Genomic DNA, 23,723 nt, shown 5'->3' on the forward strand with positions numbered 1-23,723 from the left:
CGTCTACAGTCGTGGGCAGAGCAGGCGTATGAACTCCCGGATACAAACAAAGCACCGTACCAGGCTTTGCGGAGTGTTGAGAAAATACGCCTTGACCGGCGCCAGGGATGGTGGAATCGCGAACGAGCACGCGGTGTGGCAAAGAAGGAGATAAGGAGGCGGCGGAAATGGAATGGTCCGACGATCGTTTCAATAGGAGCCGAATTTGAGCGCGAATTTGACACGATATCAGCTGTTTTCGCAGGAACATGGTCCCTGTTGTTTTTTTCGAAGGACCGAGGGGTTTTAGGATTTGATGCGCTAAGTTGTGCCGAAATGCACACGACCACAATGTGTTCACTGTTAGTCGACGGGGTCATCTCACAGTCAGGTGAGACTTGGAATTCAGAGTCAATGTCAGATCAAAACATGAAGGATACGCATTTCTGGTTTTACATCATCTTCGAGTCTCTGATTGGTCCAATTTTACATAGGCGTGTACATTTTTCTTGTTGGACCGCCCCCCCGAATACCATCACTTTTGAGCAAAGCCTCTACTCTCATAGTTTGGATATAGTTAAAAGAATATTTCACAGCTTATTATTGCTTATCTGATTTTGTGTCCCCGTGCTGGTATTCTAAATGTCTGCATTGGAAAAGTATGCTCGAACTCAGCAAAATGGAGGCAAAACCAACGAACCCAACCACAACAAAGTTTACTGTCTTCCAACCGTCCAAGCCTCCGCCACCAGCTTCACTGATATAGCTCGTGCTAAATATCCAAACGCCCGACATAGCAAACATGCCTGTATCATTAGCAGCCTGTACCCATCCCTTGTAACGGAGGGAACTCCTGTACACTCCGAGCAACCATACCGTCGCGCCTGAAAAGCCAATGTTCCACGCGATACCAGCCAGCATCATTCCCAATATCCAGGTAGCCAACGAGCCGGTCTCCGCCGACTCCGAAACTAGCATAAATAGAACGGCCATTGCGAACACGGCGACTGCCAATCGACACGCCCACGACGGTCCGTACTTCGAAATGAGGGCACCAGAAAAGAAACCAGGAGCATACATGGATAAAAAATGCAATTCGAGCACAGTCAAGCTTTCACGGTTGGAATAACCAAGCTCCCCCATAGTCACACGCAAAATACTCATAGGCAAGGACATTGCAGCCCAACAAGTAGACGCGAAGAGGACGGGCACAATAAATGCACGAGTTCGTAACATGGCGACAAATTCCGATCTGTTTCGTTGCAAAGGTTCACTTTCAGCGCCATCATCACCGGCAGACCTTTCACTAGAACGGAAATGGATAAGAGATATGCACAGGATATTGGCTACATTGAAAACTCCAGTCATGAAAAAGACCCCCAAATACTCGAACTGGCCCTGACTGTTGAGGAATAGGTCCTTAGTTGCCTGAGCCGATTCGGGACCAGCAAATGCTGCTACGCAACCACCCGACACAACAAGTGTCACTGCTTTGCTCGAGAAGTGTGTCGGTACCAGTTCGACGGCAGCAAATCGTAAAAAGAAGCCGACACCCGTGGCCATGCCGAACCAAACCGACGCCACCAAAAGCAATGGCGGCGATCGGGCGACAATGGAAGCCGCCCCCAGAGCCGTACCAATCAAACCAAAAGTTATCCCAACCAGAAATCCAATCTTGCGACCCCATCGTTCAAAAATCCACGGTGTTACGGTCAAGCTGACAATAGAAGCTCCGAAGAAGTAGGCACCCAAGGGCAAGGAAGTGGAGCTGTCTGTTCCGCCGATCGATAACATCACAACAGCTCCCGTTCCAACCACTATAAAGTGAGTAAGAATGAATCACAAGGTGAGTACCAAGACATCCAGTATCTAATGTGGCTTTCGGGAGCTATAAGCACGCCCAAAAGTCTACGCTGGCGTTGCCTCTCGATGCGTACCGAGAGTCACATTACAGGCGGTGCATGCCCAGGCAAAGACGCAAAAGAAGACATTCCATCGTTCCAATCCGCTGAGTAGACGAGGACAAGACTCTAATTCTTCAACTACCCCGCAAGATTCCTCATAGGCTCCGTCGGCAGGTAGTGGTGTCAGTGACGGCTTTTCACGTGGGGTCATCATCGTTCCGCGTACTCGCAGTATGGAGGTCAAAACCTTGGCAGGTTGCTGTTCAAAGGCAAAAGCTTTTTCGCACTTTCTGGAACTCGGCGATCCTTGCCAAATGAGTGCGTCGTCGTGCAGCAAAGAATGGTATCGATAGCTTCCTCATTGTGTGTCAGAAGAGATCTGATATTCGAAGTGAGTCTCATTTTGGAAATGTTTCGATTTGGGCTCGAGCAGGAATGGAACGAGGAAAAACAGTCGGTGGAACACCAAAGAGCGGGGAGTCGAAGGAATATTAATATTTAAAATACAAAGATTTCGGATATCAAATTTACATTTTGAATACCGAAAATGTCGTGGCCATTGTCCTGTTCCAGCTGGAAGCAAAACCTGGACAACTATTGAATGCTGGTGGGATTTCCCATTTTTTACTGTCAGGTTGGCTTGGCTACCTACCTATTCGACCACAACATTAACACTAAGCAATGAACATTGCCGTTCGTCGACGGCGTAGACCGCAAGAAATGGTCTGCTGTTGCCCACACAGTTGTCTCACTCTGACGAGTCGAACAAAATCAAGGCGCGGGGTATTCTGGCTGCACTTTTGGACGGCCGTGGCTATTGTACAAACCGGGACAAGCCGACCCGATCCTTCCTCTCCCACCGTGGGCAATCATCAGAAAAATCCGTTACAAACTTGGATAGATGCTCGTTGCGGACCCAACGGACACGCCGTTTGGGCGTACTCTGGCAGTCTCTTCGATCCGCTGAACGGAAAAAAGATTGCGAACGTGGAAGGTTTGGAACTAGTTCGCAGACTTGCCGAGACGGACGACGACGTCGAGCACAAGCGAAGGTACCAACGACGCTGTGGGGACTTGAAAATGGCCCAGGCCATCTTGCAGGAGAGCTGCTCTTTGGATTACGCGGGAACAATCCTTTCTCGCAAAATATTCTGCTACAAACCTGTCGACGACCCGAAATCGCTCTTATCGTCCGTGCGATTACGACCTCAGGGTCCAGAAAAAGCAATTCCAACGGATCAAGCAGCAACGGTCTTCGACACGGCTATTACGGTCATTCAGAAAGGCCCATCCTGGTTTGTTCATGGTGAACTCCCCAACGGAAACGTTGTATGGAATCAGGCCGAAGTTAAGCTAGCAAGCGGAGAGTCATCTCGCACACATTTTGATTATACTATTTACAGTCGACCGCGGCATTCAAAACGCCAACAAACTCCAGACTTGACAAGCCAAGCTGTACAAGAGACCGTATCGTCGGAGTCGAACAGCATTTCTCCCGCGCGATCGTCTCTCATATCGTTCGGACCGAGCAAGGCGGAAAGTCTGGGCAAATTTGGCGCGCGGGAAACCTATCAATACACGACCGAGGAGACGGGTGCCGGCGGACACTTGCTCGACTCTTTATGGGGACGAATGCAATTTGCTGTCTCGTCTGTTTTCCAAAGAGACAAAAAGGCTAACGCATTGATCGTGCCAACTCGCTGCAGCGTTCGATACACACGATACGGCGAAGGTCCCGTTTGGTACGGGCCGAACCGATTGTGTACCTTGGAACTCCAAGGGCATCGACTAGAAAATTTATCCCAGGCACCGCAGCTAGCCGCAACCATTGCCGCCACGTGTGTCCCGGGTTTCTTATCGACTCATTCCGCCGTTGCCCAAGACGACACCGGGGCTCGAAGAGCCGTGGCGTGGTTCCGTGGAGAAAACTCGGTCCAACTACAGATCACGCACGACTACAACAATGCCGACAGTATAGAAAGGTCACATTCAAGTGGTGTTCGGGGTTTATACGCGAAGGGAGCGGCTGTGATTGAGCGTCTACATGCAGCCACGACAACCAGCACTGGTGGTTCACTGTCAATCTATGAAGAAGATTCAAGCTATTTTAAAACGGAAAAGTAACATCGCTTGCAACAAGCAGTTTACTGCGTTCTCGACTGTCACAAGCTATTCCTCGCATTAACTGTGCGAATGGAAACCCAAAAATTGGATGGATTTACAGTCAAATAATGATCAGCTCATATTAACTGAGAGACACGTTGACAGATGCTGGCCTACCGCATTTTTGGATTTACAGGGCAGCCAGACAAATTTGTCTTCCGCATTGCTGTTGATTTGGGATATAACATTAATAAACCGGCTATACCTATATATTTCGAAAATCATACACCTTCTAAATAATTTTGGAAAGACAAAACTTTTGCCAAAAATGCTTATTGACGTTTTCTTGTATTCCCGTTGGACCTTGTTTCGTTGAAATAATTACCATGTGGTCGTCATAGGTGTTCTACCTCCCCCGTCAAACGAACGAACCAACACAACTCTGCCTTCGTGCTCTTTCCTTCTCACCTATTTTCGCTAGACGAGGCAACGCTTCAGAGTATCATTCATTCCGTAAGAAGAGAGTCGAATAGGAATCCGACCGGAACCGGACGCTTCTGTTGTAACAACAATGGCCTCCTTTGACAAACTGAACTTGAGTATTGTTGACGAGGCGTTTGGTCCGTCCGCGGACTTGTATCAGGACGTACTGCACGTTCCTTCGAACGCATCCGCTCGAATGATCCAGCGTGCCTATTTCGATCGACGCAATGAGCTCTTTCGCATTCTGTCAGATCTGGATCAATACGGCGAATCCAACGAACCAACAACGGAAGCCAAACTATTGCGAGCAGAGCGGAAAATGGATGCGGTTGTTACGGCGGGTCGAATTTTGGGTGACTCTGTGAAGCGATCGCAATACGATGATATGCTCATGGACAGACTCAACGAAGGAGCCTTTCAAAGTCGAATAGTGAAGAGTCCACAACTCTCAGGGGAATACCCGAGATTCGACAGCGTCTCAACAAAAGAACTTACGGCACAAATATCGTGGCGGCAAGATCCTTGGAGGCGATTGCGATCGCTGGAGCTCCAAACCAATGTTGTAGCATCGGTGCGCCACGAAGACACTACCGTGGGAAAACCACAAGCGCCGCGAGCCCGAACTCTGGTGCAACTGTCACAACCGCGACGCGTAGTCTCACCCGAAAAGGACCATAGCACAGTGTCGGAATACGCGTATGACAGTGGTGATGACGACCAAAATGCGACCGTACAATCCGAGTATACGGATGTAACTCTTATGAGCACCAATAGAAGAGACAAAGACTTGGTATCATGCATCAAGAATGAGGTGATGGGATGCTTTGACGATCATATTTTCGAAGGATTGCTTGTTCGGGACCTTATCCGGCAGTGCAGAGGAGTTCCAAGTTCTGAATGTTTTCAAGTTCTGAATGTTTTCACCTTACAGGACGCCGATATCATGGCAGTCACCAGGAGGATTGACAAGGCCAAAACACAAATGGACATTGGGTTATGATTGTTCATCAATGATTAATTTCTGTGGCTCGCTATGGTTGGTATGATAGTCAATACGATGAATAGCTCTTTTGTTAGTTACCGGTTACCGACCACTCGCAGTAAGCAGTCTGCGTTATAGGTCTCCGTTACGACCCAAATTAGTTGCATAAATATACATGGAAGGCAAAGCGTTGACAGTTGATTGCTAGGTGCGCTGGTGAAAGGTTTCTATCCAACGGCGTTCACAAGCATTCAGGACCTTGTTTCCTGTACGTGGCAACGACAGCGAGTCACAGTCGCATGACAAGTGACAGCGAATACTACAACGCTTGCATTCCATTCCCGTCCGTCCGGCCTCCGGTCACGGATCTACGCTGTGACTATGAACTGTTACCGGCTTACTATTTTTTGAAACCCGGAGTAAAAAGTGAGGTGAACGCTACTGGTTTTTCGTACGCATCGTTTCGGTATGCCTACCGCAGCGTCGTTACCAAGACATCGATTTCTGTTAGTACTGCTACGCTATCATACGACGAGGGTAGAACGAAAGCATCACCATGGGCGGTACGTTTTAGTGGTGTTGATTCCAACGTTATCTCGAGACACAAAGAATAGAAAGGCGAAATACCGGTCGAACGTAATGGTCGCTATGTCGTTACTGGAAATAGAGCTTTTCATTGCGAGCCCGTTGTAACTCCGCACGACAGGCTGGAAAGAACCTCTTTGGTCTATCTATAAAGCATTTTCGGCCTTTTGGATGCCCGGCGTAGATTGATGCATTGCTCTGATTGTATCATATCCATTGTGGCACGTATTCGCCTCTTTTCGTTCGTGCGTTGTACTTTGGTCGCGCATCGATCGTTCCTTGGAAAGCCTTGCATCGATCGTCCCTCCTCGTGCATATCTCGCTACCTTCTTTGTGCTGTCTCTCACGAGCATGTCTCATTTGCGTCTTCTAGTCTCTCTGAAACTTCAAAAGCGCCTTGCGGCCTCCGTGCTCAAGTGCGGAAAGCGCAAGATTTGGTTAGACCCCAACGAAATTAACGAAATTGCGTTGGCCAACTCGCGCCGCAACATCCAAAAGCTGCACCGTGATGGTCTCATCATCAAGAAGCCCTCGGTTGTGCATAGCAGAGCTCGTGTGCAGCTGCGTAACGAAGCGAAGCGTAAGGGTCGTCATACCGGTAAGTCGTCACCTATGAATCGTATATTTACCGCCATGGGAGGCCAGTGCCAGTTCCGGTATCGTGTCTGTTCCTTTAATGGCCAGACGGTGGCCAACCAAGGCGAAGAGTAGATCGGCGTCCTTAGCAGTAAGGCATGCCGGCTGGCCAGACAACCAGAGGTCCATCTTCCACGCAAGGTCCCTGCCTTTACCAGGGCTTTGTACTTTACACATCACGTGACTACAGTTTGCTCATACACATTATTCTTGCTATTCGTTGTCAAAGGTACGGGAAAGCGCCGAGGTACCGCCAACGCGCGTCTCCCTTTCAAGGTGATCTGGATGCGCCGGTCCCGAGTGCTCCGACGTCTTTTGAAAAAAATGCGCGATGCCAAGAAAATCGATAAGCACATTTACCATTCCCTCTACATGCTCGCCAAGGGTAACCAGTTCAAGAATAAGCGTGTTTTGATTGAAACCATCCACGACATGAAGGCTGTCAAGGCCAAGGAAACCGCCCTCACCGTCCAGGCCGAAGCCCGTAAGGGACGCGCCAAGTCTCGTCTCGAGCGACGGGCGGCACGTGAAGCCAAGAAAATGGCGGACAATGAAGCGGCTCAACAAGCCTCGTAAGTACCGTAGCCTCGAAAACGGTATAACACACATAAAACAATGCTTTGTCCACCAAAACTGTTGAAAATGTAGAGCAGCTGCGAACAATTCGAGGACTGGTACAAGAAAGATAGCTGGAGAAATGATTTGCAAATAGGGTGCACCAGACTTACCAATGCGCTGATCATTACACAATCAACACCGTAAGAATTGGTAACTTTCGTATCAATAGAAGGATTGTGCGTATTTCAAGATATGGTTCTCTGGTTTGTAGACCTAGTCCAAGTGGTTTACGTTGCAGGAATGTAAACATGGTAAATGAACAGACTGACTGTGAGAATCACTTGCTTGCTTTCGGTCAGTGCCGTCTGTCCGCTTCACGGACGTTCTCTACGTGACTTCAATGTTGACCGATCTTGCTCATCCCATTTTCTTCGCTATTGAGCCATCATTCCAGTAACATGGTTTTGCACACCGTTGGTTCTTCGCTATCACCCGCTTTTCAACCATGTTTGCTTGGTTTCCGAACAAGACCCAAATCAGGGCCCTTCTCTTTGTGTCCGAGCAGCTTTCTATCAGAAAATCATCGAAAGATTGACCATGTCTTTTGTGTCAATCACGGTCGCACAGTATTTCGACGCCCGTCTTCGTACCGAACCTGGGGCGCGGCGCTACAAGCCTTACGGAATGAAAACACCGCCACGAATACAGATGGTGATGAAGGAGATGATACCGGTTCCAAAGAGAGCGAAGAATTGTTTTTACGGAAGGAATTGGCTCACTTGGAATCGCTGGACGAAATTCTGCAAGAACTCGAGGAATATGATCTCCTCGAACTCAGTGACGAAGACTACGACAGCGAAAACGCCGATGCTGGCAATATTTGGGACGAAGATAGTCTTGCCGAGCTACTCGAAAGTATTCCTGATGATGATGACGACGGCCGTGCATTCGGTGGCGACCCCTCGTCCGATGGGACGACAAGACATCAATCGCTAGAAGCAGCCGTACAGCTGAAATATGTTGAAGATAGAATACGACAAGCAGCTGCAAAAGACTTCGAAAACACTTTGATGCAAGGGGTGGTGCCAGTATCTGCGGGGGTAGGAAGTGATTGTCTGCCCGGTGACTGGGGATTTGATCCTCTGCATCTCGCTGATAAGGATTACTTCCTTACCGCTCAACGCGCTATCGTCAATTGTCTTCCAGGAAGCGGTAGCGCAGTCAACGATGCAGCAAGGCAACTACGACCCAAAGCTCTTATTCTGCGAGACTATCGAGAAGCAGAAATTCGGCACGGACGGCTCGCCATGCTGGCCTCCACGTTTTGGCCCTTGCAAGAGATGCTTGACCGACTCCTTTTAGATGATGATCAATACGGGTCTCTTATTTACGGATCGGTTACGCTACCGTATTTTCCCCTTGTTATGACAGCCATTATGCTGCTACTTGGTTACCTGGATGTTTACTCACAAGCAGTTAAAGACATGGACGAGATCGGTGAAGCCTTCTTACCAGGAGACTGTTTTTGGGACCCACTTAAGGTGCTTGAGGGAGCGCCTGATTCGATGAAACGCAACATGCAGGAACGAGAACTATTTAACGGCCGAGTAGCGATGCTGGCATTTGCAGCGTTTGTTTGGGAAGAAGGAATCACACATCTACCACTAATTGAGATTGGCAGCAATGACCTATTGTTGCAACCAGCCTACCAAGTCCCTACCATACAAAAATGGTTGGATGCGCAATTTGTTGTGGCAGATCCCGAATCAGCCTTTTTAACACCAACATCTTTGGGTCGATAAAGGAAATTAAAGTGTGTCTAGTAGGAAGACATATGCCAATACGAGCTTCATTTCCTACCATCTCAATCAAAAAGAAAATGAAGTGAACTGCGGCGATATAAAAAAGCTCATTTTTCTGCGATTCTACGCCCAAGTAAATGGCTATTGATACTGCAGTCTTCTTTATCCAGAAAATTGCCAGTCGCATGCCATGTTGTGGAACTTGTGCCTAGAACAGTACTTTGCAACTGGTGGGAGAGGATATGCTGTATCCACGAAACGCCAAAAAGTAAATCCTCTTTTCTCGACTTTTGTCATCGTATGCAGTATGCAGAAGTTATCAATACACAAAGTTCTCTATATTACGTTGTTCATCCTGGATAATTCGTTTCCCGACTCTTCTCTACCGCCATCTGGTTGTCCAGTAGCCGACAAAAGAACCATTTCGTCTTCCCACGAAAACTTGACCTCATCACTAAGAGTGGAGGCCAGTCTATGTGAAAGTCTTCTAGTGAGCAACCAATCCTCTTCGCTCACTGTAAGACCACACATGATTCGCTCATTTATTCTCGCCAATTGCTTTTGGCAATCTAGCATTTTCAAGACTAGCCGTCTTGCCGGTGCTTCGTTGTGGTTGATCACGATCACATCTGATTGCCTTCGTTTCGCAAATTGGTCACAGTCTTTCCTATCTTGCGCAATTGGCTCATCTGGCGTAGCAACATCGCATTTTGTGCCAACAATATATTCATCCGGCAACGACGGCTTGGCTGGGCCACACTGAGAAACTAGTGTCGGCGATGCGTTGTCGAATTGAGTAGATTCCTTCTCGAACTGCACTAGATCTTCGATGACTTCTTCACTGCGAGATTTGTGCGTGCTTGGATACTGATTTGAAGAGTACGATTCATTCCTGCTGTCTGTTGGTGGCGGATACAGTCCAGTCACGTTTTCATGTCCATCTGAGCTGTGATCCCCTTGATCCGATACAAGCCTTGAGACAAGTACCACCTCGCCACTCCATATCATACGTAATTTGGGCAGCATGGTTCGAATCGATGAGTTCAGCATTAGGGAAATTGTAACAGTCACCCAAACCAAGTAAGGTACCGCAGGAGAGGTCGACACATCATCCGATACAAAAACAATAGAAACACCAAGGACGATCAAGATGATGGTGGTGACTACTGAATCAAAGATAACGTGCGTTTCATTGAGAAGGCTAGGGAGGTTTCTTGTTGAATAGGCCATTGCCAGCAACACGAAGAGCATAAATACAAAGAGTAGAAATCCATATCGAGCGAAAGACTGTGCCACATCGACTCCGATTTGACAAACCGCTCGTCCGTTGCTACGTTCCGCATTGAACTCGTACACTTTTTCCATCGGCTGTAGAGTAACAGATAGCATTTGCAAAATAATTTGCGGGAGGACAAATGCGCATACAACAAGCGAGAGTTGCAGTGAGCTGACTTTCTTACGCAGAGACTTGGGAGCCGTTCTACCACCAAAACATGAGACACAGTGAGTAAAACAAGTTAAGACCTTTCTCGTGAAGCCGTTTACTCTCGAGCCTTCCATTTGATGGGGGTGTGACCGTCCTCTCAAAGTAGACAATAGTAACGGGCTGATCACAGCATGAATCCGCCAAAGTCTGCCTATCGCGATTGCAAAAATTAATTGGACCCCGATCAGAATGATTGGAGTTGATGCCCGACAAAACAGATCGTTTCTCGGCTCCAAAAGAAATGTCGCCACTGTAGTAACCAGAGCAGCGCCCAAAAAGACAATCAAGAAAGGTGCCTGAGACAACTGCAAAACTTGATTATTTCGGTGTCGAATCGTTTCGACTAAAAGATACAAAATAGCCAGCGAAGCAATACTAATAGCGACGTAGGAAAATGAGAGAACTGCACTGGGAACATTCACTAATACCGGGGGGTCTTGATAAGCCAACAAACGGTAGTCACTCAAGGCGTTGGCCATATCGAATCGATTCAGAGAGCCATCGTCTCCCATTGAGTACATCTGGACTGCACCTATTGCAAAGAAACTTCCAGGGTCATTAACCTGCAACGGTACTTTCAACGAAATCTTGTACACGGGTCCTGCATCCCGGGGCACTTCGACCAATACATAAGGACTGTGGACGTGTGTGCCTCCATGTTCATCGCCAGTTTTAAGTTCTTCAACAACATCTAGAGCTTCCAGTCGCTCGTTCGCCTGCTCATGTACAAAAGGCGAACAAAACCCCGATGAACTTAGCAGGCAAACCAACACTTGAACAGCAACGAAATTCCCTTGATCCGATATAAACTCGTCCCCCTGCAACGTTCTAAGATCTAAAGTGGCCTCTAAGTGATAGTCGTACCATCTTCCTGTTCGTAGCACTTCCTTGTAGATACTATATTCATCCGGCGCTGTCGCCGACAAAACGTTTCCTTCTGGACACGACCGCAACAAGGTCACCTCAGAATTCGCTGGCATGCGAAAGGTTTCGATCAGCGGATTGGGAAACGGTATAGCATCTCGATTATCGTCAGCGTCGGCAGGCGTACTCCAACAGATCTGCTCCGTTCCCATTTCCACGTCGTATCCATTGTCAGTACCTCTCGTTCTGCTCAATCGGGGGAAACACAAGGGTGAGTTGCATTCAGCTCCCAAAATGCCTCAAAGCGGAAAGATGTCGATTCATCGCTTCTCAGTCAATTTAAATCGAAACATACCCAGGAATCTGTTGAGCTTGTGGCCCCGTAGAGAAGTAGAGAAATAGGGCAACCCGCGCGATAGTGATAAATCGGAGTGTCATAATCGGTGCATGGTGCCCTGTGAACATTGCGCTCATCCTCTCCCGCTAAAAGAGACTGCTCTCTCAGCACGCAGGTAAGGAGACGATTGCCCCAAGATTTCGTCGCGCTCTGGTATGTTTTCTTGATCACGTGTTCGCGCTTATGTTTTTAGTTTCGGTGAACTTGAAACCATCGTCATGGCTGGACAATTTGTTCCGTACCGCTATTTAGTCACGTCTCCAAGCGTATCGAGTGAGTCTTTTTCTTTGCAGCGTTCCAAAACCCGGCTATACTGACAGTAATGTTCAAATGCATGAACTGACAGTAATATGTAAAAAAAAAGAGGAAATTCGCTGAATGAGTGCTCACTCCGACCATGTCAAATCCACTAATTGGGTGGTCACCTAAGTAAAAAATCACTTACGGGAATTCATCCGTTGATAACTATACATATAGAGGTAAACTGTAGAGTATTGAAGATTCGTAAATGGGCTAGTATCCAAGAAAGTCAATTTACAGAATCAGCTCCGTAGGGGAAGTTTGAGTGAGCTATTGTTTGCTTCCCTTCAGAGTTCTCTTGTTCTCATTCCCCTCCATGAAAAGGAAAAACTCTGCCGACAAACGTACGGCCCCGACACGGAATTCCAGCCCAAATTTCTGCAATGAGCTGGAACGCAGATGTCCCTCGGCGTCCTCTGTCGATTTTCACTAATATTCGCGATTCGAGTTCAACCAATCAGCACACACATTGTTTCGAGGAAAAATCCGACCCATTGGAGAGGTTTTCTACCAAAACAAACTTGTTTCCTTTGTGGTGGCAGGCAACACCTCTCATCGGACGCCCTGCCACAAGTATCTTGGCGGGAAACGTCGGCATCCTCGACAATTTATAACCTTTACGGTTAGTTTGAGTACTTATAACAAAAAGGGTTCAAAATAAACCTAGATATACTGAACACGTTCTGTCCCCTTTAGAAGTTTTCCACTTTTTGCCATCCCCGTTACATAGCGCATTTTCTCTTTGGTTTTCCTTCGTCAGCTAATTATGGTCACTGTGAGTTGAAATAGCTATCTCACACTAGTACATAAGTATATTATGCATAGAGATGCAAGAGCGGTTGCAGCTCGTAAAAGAGACGGTTGCGGCCTCTTTTCTTCTTGGTTAAAAACCGTCTTTTTCGACTTTCCTTGCATTGAAATCTAGTTAAAGTTAATTGAAATCCTTTAAAATCTAGAGGCAACACCAAACAACAGCGAGTAGAATTGACGCACTTACGGCAATGCTCGAAAGTGCGTCGAGGAAAAAAATTTACACAGTTCTAAACATGGCGAGTTATGGCTTTAACGCAAGCACTTCAAACAAGATCTGGGACAAGGTTCCTTACTGAGGTTTCTTCTTCAGGACGGATCCAATCGTCAGGCGTTCAAAGGATATACGCGACAAACGACATTGCCTTACCGCTTCCAATTTACTCTGTAATGCCAACATTCGCTCCCAGTTTATGCACAGCTATGATTGCCTTCACTGCTGCCTTGAATTTCAGCTTTCCGTCGTGAGCAAACTCTTTTTTATCTTCTTCGGTTGTCATCAACATCCAATCGCTTTGAAGAGCCGCAGTTGCAGTAATTCGACCGAGAGGGTTTACGGTGAGCATGCGCGTCACCAATGTCTTTGCCTCGTCAGAGATGTGACCCCAATAGCATCTACGAAATTTGTACTCTCCATATCGACTTGCTCGAATAATGTCATAATTTTCGCCTCGAAAAGGGCGATATCCACCAAGCAAAAGAAAGAGTACGACACCCAGACTCCACATGTCACATTGGACATCATACGTAGGACGGTGCTCCAGGATCTCGGGGGCTACGTAGCCTTCCGTGCCGCACAATGTAACGAGAGAGTTGGGATAGAGAGCACGCTTGGCAAATCCAAAATCGCAAATCTTCACGTCTGTGTCGTTTCCCGCGCGAGCCAAAATTAAATTTTCACACTTGATGTTTCGGTTCGCGATACGTCTGTTGTGGCAATGTTCCAGGCCGTACAAAACTCTTCTGACAACGTTCCGCGCTTCATTTTCTGAATAGCACACTTTCTCATTGATGCGACTCAATAGTGTGCCACCCCCTAGTCGTTCCATAACTATATAGGTGAAGTCCGTCTCGTCAAAAATGTCTTGGAGCTGTACAATAAACGGGCTCCCGTTAAGTGCTTGTAAGGCCGAGATTTCGTCTTGTAATGCAACTGCATCCGATGTATCCAATGTATTCCGTTCAACTTTCTTCACTAAAAATACTTCACGTGAATACCGGTGGCGGACTTCAGTAGTGACGGCGAACTCACCCTCCTCGATAAGTTTGTCCATTGTGTACAGAATCTCAAAGACCTTTCCACTGCTTGAGTCCTCATAGAATCCGCATTCGGCTATCTCACTAAGATCGTTGCTTACGACATTTGTGCGAGCAGCCATGCGGTCTTCTACTTCTTCGGAAGAGCCAAGTCCAGCTGTAAATTGTTTATCCAGAGACTCGTATTTGTTGGCAGGGTGTGCTTCCGGCTGTTCTACCTTTCGCTTTTGCAACTCGGCTTGCGCCTTCGAAAGATCTGTGACAATTAGCATTTCTTCGTCAATCGTCATCCAAGGACACTGCAACGCTTCCTCGGCAGATAATCTCTTGTGGCAGTCGACCTGCAATAGGCTGCTAATCATATCTTTTGCAAATTCGGATATTTCTGCCCAGTATTTGTCATGAAAGTAGTAGTCTCCTTTGCAAATGGCCCGAGCGAGTTCTTGAACAGGTCCTTCAAAAGGTGCATAGCCGCCAAGTAAAATGTAGACGACTACACCAACGCTCCACATATCTGCCCGAAAGTCGTATCCCGCGCTTTGTAGGTCAAGCACTTCAGGTGCGACATATTGAGCTGTACCGCACAGAGTTCGCAAACACAAAGGTTTTGTCACTCGCTTGGCAAATCCAAAATCGCAAATTTTTATACTGTGATCATCGTCAGGCTCGACCATCAGGACATTCTCGGGCTTGATATCACGATGTGCGACTGAAGTGCGAACAGAATATACAAGCATTGTCAGCGACGGATATTTTTTCACGAAAAGATACCTTCGATGAAAGAAGTTCTTACCCTTTTTCTTGTGGATGTAGTCCATGGCTTGGAAAAGAATCTTGCAGGTTTTTCGGCATTCCCGCTCCGTGTAAACTTCCTTTTCTGTAATTCTTGTCAACAGATCGCCGCCGCGACACTCTTCCATTACCATGAATGTATGATCGGGCTCCTCAAACACGTCCAACAAACGAATAATGTGTGGTCCTCCACGTAATAATTTCATCGCGGCTATCTCATCCTTCAATGCATTACGAGAGTTCTTTTCAAGTGCTGCAGTATCGATATCCTTTACAGCATATATATCACCGGATCGAATATGCCTGGCGCGGAAGACACATGCATATCCACCCTCTCCAAGCGTTTCACCCAGGGTCCAAAAATCCGCAAACGGACGCCCAGACTTGGAATCTTCCTCAAAACGCTTGCTTGATGTTCTTGGACCGGTTGTGTTTGATTTCGTCAGACGAGATTGGCCGTTTTCGTTCCGTTCCAAGAAACCAGCAAAGTTGTCGTTCAAGTCTTTCATTCGATCCTCGTCTGTTTTTGTTTTCGCTGTCGCTTTTAGCTTTTTCTTTTCTTTGGTAACGTTCTCTTTCGATTGATCGATGCCAATCACATTTTTGTCTACTGTGTCGTTTGCTAGACTCATCCAATCATTGTTTAAGGCATCCTTTGCCGTGAATCGTTTTTTCCAATTCACCGTTAAGAGCTTTGTTACCATGGTCTTGGCACAAGTAGAAATATTTCTCCAATAGGCAGGATGGAAATCGTATTCTCCATTCCGAGTTCGCTCGAAAACAATATCCTCATCGTCGTCTTCGAACGGAAGGTACCCTCCAAGTAGCAAGAACAAAATGACCCCCACACTCCAAAGATCACAGGCCGTATCGTAAGCGGGAAAGCGTTCCAGAATCTCGGGTGCCAAGTAACCAGGCGTTCCGCAAAGAGTTCGCAATCCTTGAGGATTTCTGACGCGCTTAGCGAATCCAAAGTCGGCAAGCTTAATACTAGCTTCGTCGTCGTTCATCAAAAGAAGGTTTTCAGGCTTCAGATCACGGTGAGCAACTCGTTTTTCATGCATGTATTCGAGCCCTTTCAGCATGCCTCGTACTGAGTCCCGAGCCTCCTTTTCAGTGAAATTCTTTTTGTTTAGGATGCGATCAAACAATTCACCTCCACGCATAAGCTCCATTACGAGAAAACAATGATGCTGCTCTTCGTAGACTTCGTAAAGCTGTACAATATTGGGCCCTTTTCGACTGTATATCAGCGAGTTGATCTCGTCGGCTAGAGCATCACGATCCCCCCAAATCATCTTCGCACGATCGATCTTTTTTATTGCGTACTCTTGCTTCGAAACTTTATGTATACCGAGGAAAACTTCGGCGAATGCTCCGCGACCAAGTTCAGGACCTTCCGTATAATGCGCTTGGAATTGGTGGGGCGTTGCGACGATCCTCACATCGTGATCCAGCGATGGTGGTAAGGACGAGTCATACTGTTCGGTTCTAGATACAGTTGTGCGACCTGTTGCTTGCCGTTGCTTTCCTTCTTTGCGGCGTTGACTGGTGCTCATTATTTAAACCACGAAAGTGTCTTGCGTGTTGGGCTCCGATTCAGAAGGCAGACTTTTGTGGCTATCGACTGAAATGGGCGCCGAAAAGATGGGACAAGCAAATTACAAAGAAAGGGAATCTGCGACTAGTGTAAGAAATCAATTTGGAGTTTTTGCTAACTGCAAGGTCGAAAGAGAGGAAAGAGATATGATAGCCGACAGTCTCGTGCAGCGACTTGTTTACGGAGGCTTCGAAAGCGGCAAGGCGTTTTGCTAATGACCTGTGACCGACGAAAATAGGCGGACTAAAAATGTCCGTGTAGTATTATTCCCCAGTGTCTTGAAAATCTGCTTTGGTTTCAGAAGACGACTGACTATGAGGTTCAAACTAGATTCGTTCATTCACAATCGGCAATGAAAAGACAATTATTAAACAGACCAGACCTTCCATCGAGAGATAAAAAATCTTTGAAATTTCTATTACATAAGGTAGTTATTTAGCTAGTCGGGACTTTTGTTTTCTGTCTGTACCTCACATACTGTAAGAAAAAAAGCTCACTGTCGGTCATCGTTGGACTCATCAGCGTCTGCTTGGCTACTCGTTCTGAAATCCACGGCAAAGCAAAGAAACACTCCCCAATCAAGAATTGGAAAAACAACTGGACAGCGACGACGTTAGGCAGCTGCTACCTAGTCGATGGATAAACAAGGATGAAGACTGAAAAGCCAATTAAACAGTTCTTTCAAGTATCATTCAAATAAGGCAAGGACGTGAAGATATTGCAGTAAGGTGAAGTCTCGTTCTGGGTGAGACTGATTGCCTGCTCTCTGATAGCTGGTCGATGGAGAGCCCTCACACCACAGAAGATTTAGTGAGGAACAATCCTGTTGCTTGCATACCTGCACTACTGTCTTGTTCCATAAAGCCTCTCGGTCAAAGGCAGCGGCGCACACTTACCGTACTTTTGTTATTTTGCTTTATGTTGTGCATGCAGCTGGCCTTAGCTCGTACCATCGGGCCTGCGGCACGCAGTTCCTTTATACCCATTCGAAATGGAGTTGTCAAGCGAGTTTCATTGCCATCCGCGAACGGAAGAAGAGGATTTCATTCATCTCTGCCAAATCTCGGCGAAATTGACGACGTCTCGAGCTCGGGCTATCAAAGACCCGTGGTACAATGGTACCCTGGTCATATAGCCAAGGCAGAACGTCTGCTGAAGGAAACCTTTAAAGCTGTTGATGTCGTTGTTGAGGTCCGCGACGCTAGAGCGGCAAAAGCAACGTCGCACCCTATGGTGGGCAACTGGTGTGCAGGGAGACCTCGGCTCGTCGTTCTCACACACGTGGACGCCATTCCTGCCAATAGTCGAAACGCATGGCTCGCAGCGTATGATCAGTTCGGTGCCGAACACCCTGATCAGGCCGACACCGTTGATCGACAGATTCAGAATCAAGCCCGCCAGGCTGCCCGTGAACGTATCAAGTACAGCATGCCAGAAACTTCCAAATCAAGGAAGACTCAAATAAACAAAAATGGCGGTGATGCTTCTACAGTCGAAGATGTGTTATTCGTCAATGCTAAACAGGGAGCCGGTATTCATGCCTTGACTCGCGCGATCTTCAAGGCTGGATCACATGTACAAGAACGTCGAGAACGCAGAGGGCTCAAAGAGCGTCCGTTGCGGGTTGGAGTGATTGGATACCCGAATGTGGGCAAGTCAGCTCTCATCAATAGACTGTTGGGTCGAAGGCGAGCTCGGACGGCCAATACACCCGGCGTTACGCGAGCGCTCCAGTGGATACGTGTACGTACCGATGACTCCAAAACAAAGCGCGGCAAAGAGTTTGAATTGCTGGACTCTCCTGGAATTATTCCTGCGACAATCGTGGATCAATCGGACGCCACGTTGCTGGCTGCATGTAATTGCATTGGGGACGCTGCGTACGACAATCAAGCTGTTGCAGCTTACTTGTGCGAATGGTTAATGAGTTTGTACCGGCTTGGATACGGCAAAATGTCTGCCCCTGACTGGCACGCCAATTGCAAATCTCGATATGGTGTAGATCCTTTGCAGGATAAGTTACTCGACGATGGTACGGGAGTGCCGAAAACAGGAGAAGATGTGCTGTTTGAGGTTGCCGACAATACCTGCCAGGGCAACCCCGAGGACGCTGCGCGAAAAATCCTTCAAGACTTTCGGGCACAACGGATGGGACTGGTTTGTCTTCAAGTTGCGCCTGTTTCTGACGGTGACCAAGGTCAACGCGACATTATGGAACACACACGGTCAAGAAAAGAGGAAATGGACCGCGAAAGACTACAGGAAGAGCAGTTGCAACGAGCCACTGCGGCTATGGGGAAGGCGAGAGAACGCGGCTTACAGCTTCCGCCGATGCTGAACGATCCAAGCGATGGTGCAATATTGGATGGCAAGAAAAGCCAAAGTTCGGAAGTCGGTAAAGGATTGTTCGACGGATGGTAGCGTTTACACTACTTGATTTATGCGACCTTTTGTGTACTTGCAAAATATGTTTGACGAGAGAAAGTGAATGATAACCTTAAATGATGTAATTGTCAGGTACTTACTGCGTTTGCCTTGTCTTGTAATCAATTACGATGACCATTGGCCCAGAAAGACTTTTCGTAGTTCGGCATACGAATATGGGGTGGATATTCCGAGTCGCACTGAGGCTCCAAGGATGTGGCGAAGATGTGCTTGGTGAGTTCGTCCAGAGGAGGACTTGTGGACTCCTTTGCCTTCATGACTTCTTCCTGAACTGACTTGCGGATGCGCTTCTCCGTCGACTTGATCTCAGCTTCGTCGATGAACTCATTGTCTAACAAGCACTTCTTGACGAATTCAAGAGGATCGCGAGTAGAACGAGTAAAGGCAATTTCTTCGCGATTCCGGTAGGTGGTTCCTGGGTCCGACATGGAATGACCGTGGTATCGGTACGTCATCATTTCAACATACATTGGTCCGTTGCCGCTGCCACAAAATTCTTTTGCAAAGCGCATGCCTTCGCGTACCGCCAGTACGTTCATTCCATCGATACGTAACCCAGGAATGGAGTTCCCCATCTTGTAGTAATCAGATATCGACGAATGGCGATCAATTGATGTCCCCATTCCATAGTGATTGTTTTCAATGCAGAAAATCATGGGCTGGAATGGCAGAGCAAAGAGTGAGACAAGAACTTGTCCGCGAAAGTTGGCGGTGCCATGCGAGCGCACTATGGTATCCGATGATGATGACTCACAAGCTTCCAAAGGGCACTCATGTTGGCAGATTCCCAGATCTGTCCTTGATTAGCCGCACCATCACCGTAACACGCGATGGCAACATTCATCTTCTCTCCTGGCTTGGCATTGTACTTGTTAGCGAAGGCAAGGCCGGCGCCGACCGGAACTTGTGCACCTACAATCCCCTGTCCTCCAAAGAAGTTGTGCTTTTTATTGTAAAAGTGCATGGATCCACCTTTTCCTCTGGACATGCCGTCAATGACACCAAACAGCTCACCGACAACCTGACGGACTGATCCACCTCTCGCTAAAGCGATACAGTGACAGCGATAGGAAGTGATCCACGAGTCTTCCGGCTCAAAAGCGTTCAAAATTCCGGTCGCCACGGCTTCTTGTCCATCGTATAGATGACAGAACCCACGAATGTTGCGAGCCTTATACTCATTATCGCAGGTAATTTCCATACGTCGCATGGTGTACATCAGTTCGAAGATATCAACAAGCTCTTGTTTCGTAGCAGTGACACTCTCCGAAGGCGCTGAATCGAGATTGTGTGTTTGAAAACACCCGGTAAGGTCAAACGTTCCATCTGACGTTGAAAAAGATCGAAAGAGGGAAGATGTCTTTGCCGCTGCCTTGGACAGAGAGAGAGTCCGGGCTGCGATGAGCCTAGATGCAGTCAAACTAACAGAGTGCAACATAGTGGAAGCAAGCAATTGGATGGACAAATGATTATGGACTTTACTAGCTGGAGACGATCCGAATAGACGACTGCCGACTGTAGGAGACAGTTGTTGCCCCGCGCAGCACGGACATTCCAGGGAGCAAGATCGGAATCGAGTAAGATGCAGCCGGAACCAGGATTTGTTCGGCTCGGTGGAACCAATGAAATGAGAGGAACCAAATGGGATTTTCTCGTCACGATGTGGTAAGCACAGGCGGCAGATTCCTTCTGTAAGAGCAACAACAGATAGACGACTAACCCTAAATGCAGGAAGATCCCAGAGAATTAGGGGTATACCCGGGGAGTGTGACAGTGAATACAAATCTATCCAAAAACTATTTCTAACATATGTAGGTAGTTGCTCCGGGATCTTCGACTTGGTTTGTCTTTTGCGTACTCTGGGATCTTGAACATAGTCCCCCAGGAGCCCCGGACCCTATCCATTCATGACAAACTCTCCATCCTCTCCATCGCTCGCCACCGCCACAGACATATTCGCGCCAAAAGTCACGCTCTGCCATTTGCTCTCTGCGGGAGAGTCCTGCGCGGTCCAGGTCGCACCGTCCGAACTAGTCATGATTTGACTATTGCCACCAAACGCCACGGCGACAAACGTTCTGCCACCAAACGTCACACTATACCAAAGAGCATCTACTCCACTGCTGACAATCATCAAGGTTTCGCCATCCGTACTCGTCATGACGTCGTTGTTGCCGTCACTACCGGCTACTGCAACAAACTTTCCGTCGCTGTAGGTGACGCTGCGCCAATCCTTCGCAACCGCAGCGGAACGACTTGTCCAGTTCTCACCATTGGGACTGGTCATGACCTGGTCATATCCAGTCTCAGAGACTGCCACAAACATGTTATTCCCGTACGTGACGCTCACCCACGCATAATTTGCCGCAGCAGTACCACTTTTCCAGTTCTTGCCGTTGGCACTGGTCATGACACAATCCGTTTCTCCCACGGCATCCTGGGCCACAGCCACAAACAGTTCATCACTGTAGGTGACACTCTTCCAAAAGCTAGCGACCGGACTGGTACAACTCGTCCAAGTCATGCCATTCGGACTGGTCATGACGGCATTGTCGCCCACTGCAACAAAAATTCCCTTTCCTAAGAGGAGGGAGAACCCAGAGTAGTACTTTCATACAATGATGTTTATAAGCTATACAAAAAGAGAAAATTCTGTAGTTGGGATGAACAGGGGTGAAATTTTTGCTATTTGGAACACACTGTTTCTAAGTGTTTTTATTCTCGCAGTAGAAAACTGCAACAATAACGGGCTAAAACGTGCCTGTGGGACCAGAGGATTGTAGATACGATAAAAAGACGTAAAACTAGAAAAACCCTACGACAAGCATATCGGGGTTCACTATCCCTTTATCTTGGGTTTATGCTTATAAGTCTTTGTTTTACGTCTTTTTATCGTATCTACAATCCTTTGGTCCCACAGACACGTTTTAGCCCGTTATCATTGCAGTTTTCTAGTTTATCAGACCCACTGTTCTAAGCTGGAGTAGCGGGATCAAAGGTAGGGTGATTTGTTGTGATTTGAGTGTTTGAGTGATCACCAAGTCCGATAGTGCCTGGGGAGGTAAAGCTAAAATACCTGGCTCTTCATGTCGTTGTTGAGTCGCCGAAGCCTGCAGAGGCCTGGAATATATTGCCAGTTTCTCGTAATGGTCCATGTGGTAGACATGTTGATCGGTAACTGGGTTTCGTATCCGTCTAACGGTCTGAAACGAGGCAAAATCTCCATGGTGGGACGCTTCCATGGATCTCTTCATCTACCGAAGAAGGTGCATTGCACAAGAATTTATTGTTTGCTAAAAGCTCGGATCCAAGCTTTATCCATGTGTGGATGATAAGTAGTTTGTTTCCATGGAACATTTACTTATACAGCAACAATTATCGGACTTGTACCAAACGGTAATTGTGGATCCTCCACTCTGATAGATATCAGCCAAATATCTTGTATTATGGGTTGCGACATGAAAATTGTGTTCGTCGCGTTTTATTGAAACGGTTCTCAAACGGTATTCAATATCGATATCACTTATATGGTATTTATGTGGTGTTCACATGTGATGTTATCAGCGATCAATAATTCTCGTGTTCATGTGGTGCAGAAAGAACACTGAATGTTGTCAAACCAGCTTACGAAGTTTTATGAAATTTAAGACAGGTGAAGGCGACAAGAGTTGACCATGGCAGCTGCTTTAGCTCAAGTTTGAAATGCTTTACTAGCAATCGGCATTGTTGATGTTGAACAACGCGATGCTATCACGGATTCGATTACGTCTATGGATGTTTTCGAGATTGCAACGGATGATTTCATTATGGACATGTGTAAGAACATCCGTCGTCCTGGGGGTACGCTTCCGAATCCTAACGCAGAACAACCTGGAGCCCCGGCTATGATTCCTCGCAATGGTGTAGCAATTTCACTCACTGCGGAGGAGCGTCTTGTGTTGTTGGCATACTATGTTCGTCACCTCAAGCGCACTTCTCGGCCTTATCCGGCTCAGTTCAATGCGGCACGTATTTTCTCGATGATCGAGATCAAGAAGCGTGAGAAGGACGACAAAGAATTAGCGAAAGACCTTGTTGCTCCTGGACAAATTGAAGACCTGAAGAAAATCCGTGATGCCTTTGAAAGTATTGCGGAATATTTGCTCCAAATTCGAGGAACAACGGGAGTTCCATTGGCTTATGTCATTCGTGAAGACGAAGAAGTTCCTGAAGGTCCGGATAACAACTATCAAGATGCGTTTGAAGAAATGATAGCGCAATGTCCTCATGAAGAAGAGTCCTATGCAGCAGATAATGCTCAAGTGTGGTCTATTTTTCGCGTTTGTGCTCATGGTGGTCCTACTTGGAGCTGGGTGTCAGCTTATGCTCGAGATCGTAATAGTCGTGCGGCTTGGTTTGCACTTCGCTCGCATTATTTGGGACCGACTAATCAGTCGAAGATTATGACGCATGCTGAAGGTGATCTTTAGTCAAAGTTTTACAACGGAGAGCATCGTAACTTTACTTTTGAACGTTTTGCTGAGATTCATCAGCAAGCTCATACAGATCTGGAAGAGTTTGGAGAGCCATTAACAGAGGCTGCAAAAGTTCGGAAATTTTTGAAACGGATTCAGGCATCGTTTCTCAATTCTGCAATTGCCACTGTTTGTGCTAACCCATCTTTGAAAAATGATTTTGAAATAATACAGATCCGCCGAGTTTGATTACATATGCCAGTGTTGTTTCGCGCGATAGTGTTCG

The 23,723-nt window shown here is 47.2% G+C and overlaps 10 protein-coding genes across 10 annotated transcripts; 4 read left to right on the forward strand and 6 right to left on the reverse strand.

Moving 5' to 3' along the window:
- Positions 1-579: 579 nt before the first annotated feature.
- PHATRDRAFT_49343 (predicted protein) lies at positions 580-2,233 on the reverse strand (the record flags this gene model as incomplete). The annotated part of the gene is made up of 2 exons (XM_002184002.1): positions 1,917-2,233; positions 580-1,796 (listed from the first exon to the last, which is right to left on the reverse strand). The coding sequence occupies exons 1-2, from the start codon at positions 2,095-2,097 to the stop codon at positions 580-582; spliced, it is 1,398 nt and encodes a 465-aa protein (XP_002184038.1). The 5' UTR covers positions 2,098-2,233.
- Positions 2,234-2,564: 331 nt separating this feature from the next.
- On the forward strand, positions 2,565-4,007 carry PHATRDRAFT_40031 (predicted protein; the record flags this gene model as incomplete). Its single annotated transcript, XM_002183872.1, has 1 exon — positions 2,565-4,007. One exon carries the CDS (start codon positions 2,565-2,567, stop codon positions 4,005-4,007), a length of 1,443 nt encoding a protein of 480 aa, XP_002183908.1.
- A 550-nt stretch (positions 4,008-4,557) lies between these two features.
- PHATRDRAFT_49344 (predicted protein) lies at positions 4,558-5,469 on the forward strand (the record flags this gene model as incomplete). Its single annotated transcript, XM_002183873.1, has 1 exon — positions 4,558-5,469. The coding sequence occupies one exon, from the start codon at positions 4,558-4,560 to the stop codon at positions 5,467-5,469; it is 912 nt and encodes a 303-aa protein (XP_002183909.1).
- Positions 5,470-5,981: 512 nt separating this feature from the next.
- PHATRDRAFT_30262 (predicted protein) lies at positions 5,982-7,301 on the forward strand. The gene is made up of 3 exons (XM_002183874.1): positions 5,982-6,014; positions 6,410-6,634; positions 6,902-7,301. The coding sequence occupies exons 1-3, from the start codon at positions 6,008-6,010 to the stop codon at positions 7,246-7,248; spliced, it is 579 nt and encodes a 192-aa protein (XP_002183910.1). The 5' UTR covers positions 5,982-6,007; the 3' UTR covers positions 7,249-7,301.
- A 1,191-nt stretch (positions 7,302-8,492) lies between these two features.
- On the forward strand, positions 8,493-8,903 carry PHATRDRAFT_15820 (predicted protein; the record flags this gene model as incomplete). The annotated part of the gene is made up of 1 exon (XM_002183875.1): positions 8,493-8,903. A coding segment is annotated over one exon (411 nt), but the record flags the coding sequence as incomplete, so codon positions are not given.
- A 449-nt stretch (positions 8,904-9,352) lies between these two features.
- PHATRDRAFT_49346 (predicted protein) lies at positions 9,353-11,594 on the reverse strand (the record flags this gene model as incomplete). Its single annotated transcript, XM_002184003.1, has 1 exon — positions 9,353-11,594. The coding sequence occupies one exon, from the start codon at positions 11,592-11,594 to the stop codon at positions 9,369-9,371; it is 2,226 nt and encodes a 741-aa protein (XP_002184039.1). The 3' UTR covers positions 9,353-9,368.
- Positions 11,595-14,432: 2,838 nt separating this feature from the next.
- On the reverse strand, positions 14,433-15,447 carry PHATRDRAFT_52547 (predicted protein; the record flags this gene model as incomplete). Its single annotated transcript, XM_002184004.1, has 2 exons — positions 14,433-14,855; positions 14,940-15,447. Coding segments are annotated over 2 exons (931 nt in total), but the record flags the coding sequence as incomplete, so codon positions are not given.
- Positions 15,448-15,564: 117 nt separating this feature from the next.
- On the reverse strand, positions 15,565-16,497 carry PHATRDRAFT_15802 (predicted protein; the record flags this gene model as incomplete). Its single annotated transcript, XM_002184005.1, has 1 exon — positions 15,565-16,497. A coding segment is annotated over one exon (933 nt), but the record flags the coding sequence as incomplete, so codon positions are not given.
- Positions 16,498-17,080: 583 nt separating this feature from the next.
- PDHA1 (precursor of dehydrogenase pyruvate dehydrogenase E1 component alpha subunit) lies at positions 17,081-20,469 on the reverse strand. The gene is made up of 2 exons (XM_002184006.1): positions 19,738-20,469; positions 17,081-19,642 (listed from the first exon to the last, which is right to left on the reverse strand). Exons 1-2 carry the CDS (start codon positions 20,419-20,421, stop codon positions 19,085-19,087), a joined length of 1,242 nt encoding a protein of 413 aa, XP_002184042.1. The 5' UTR covers positions 20,422-20,469; the 3' UTR covers positions 17,081-19,084.
- Positions 20,470-20,880: 411 nt separating this feature from the next.
- PHATRDRAFT_40038 (predicted protein) lies at positions 20,881-21,525 on the reverse strand (the record flags this gene model as incomplete). The annotated part of the gene is made up of 1 exon (XM_002184007.1): positions 20,881-21,525. One exon carries the CDS (start codon positions 21,523-21,525, stop codon positions 20,881-20,883), a length of 645 nt encoding a protein of 214 aa, XP_002184043.1.
- Positions 21,526-23,723: the final 2,198 nt, after the last annotated feature.

Source organism: Phaeodactylum tricornutum, chromosome 21, assembly GCF_000150955.2.
Source record: "Phaeodactylum tricornutum CCAP 1055/1 chromosome 21, whole genome shotgun sequence".
NCBI lineage: Eukaryota > Bacillariophyta > Bacillariophyceae > Surirellales > Neidiaceae > Phaeodactylum > Phaeodactylum tricornutum.

Coding starts and splice junctions, on each gene's coding strand:
- PHATRDRAFT_30262 (XM_002183874.1), top strand. Junction 6,635..6,901: donor GCGTAAGGGTCGTCATACCG/GTAAGTCGTCAC, acceptor TCGTTGTCAAAG/GTACGGGAAAGCGCCGAGGT.
- PDHA1 (XM_002184006.1), bottom strand. CDS start 20,421: ATGTTGCACTCTGTTAGTTTGACTGCATCTAGGCTCATCGCAGCCCGG. Junction 19,643..19,737: donor TGAGTGCCCTTTGGAAGCTT/GTGAGTCATCAT, acceptor CTGCCATTCCAG/CCCATGATTTTCTGCATTGA.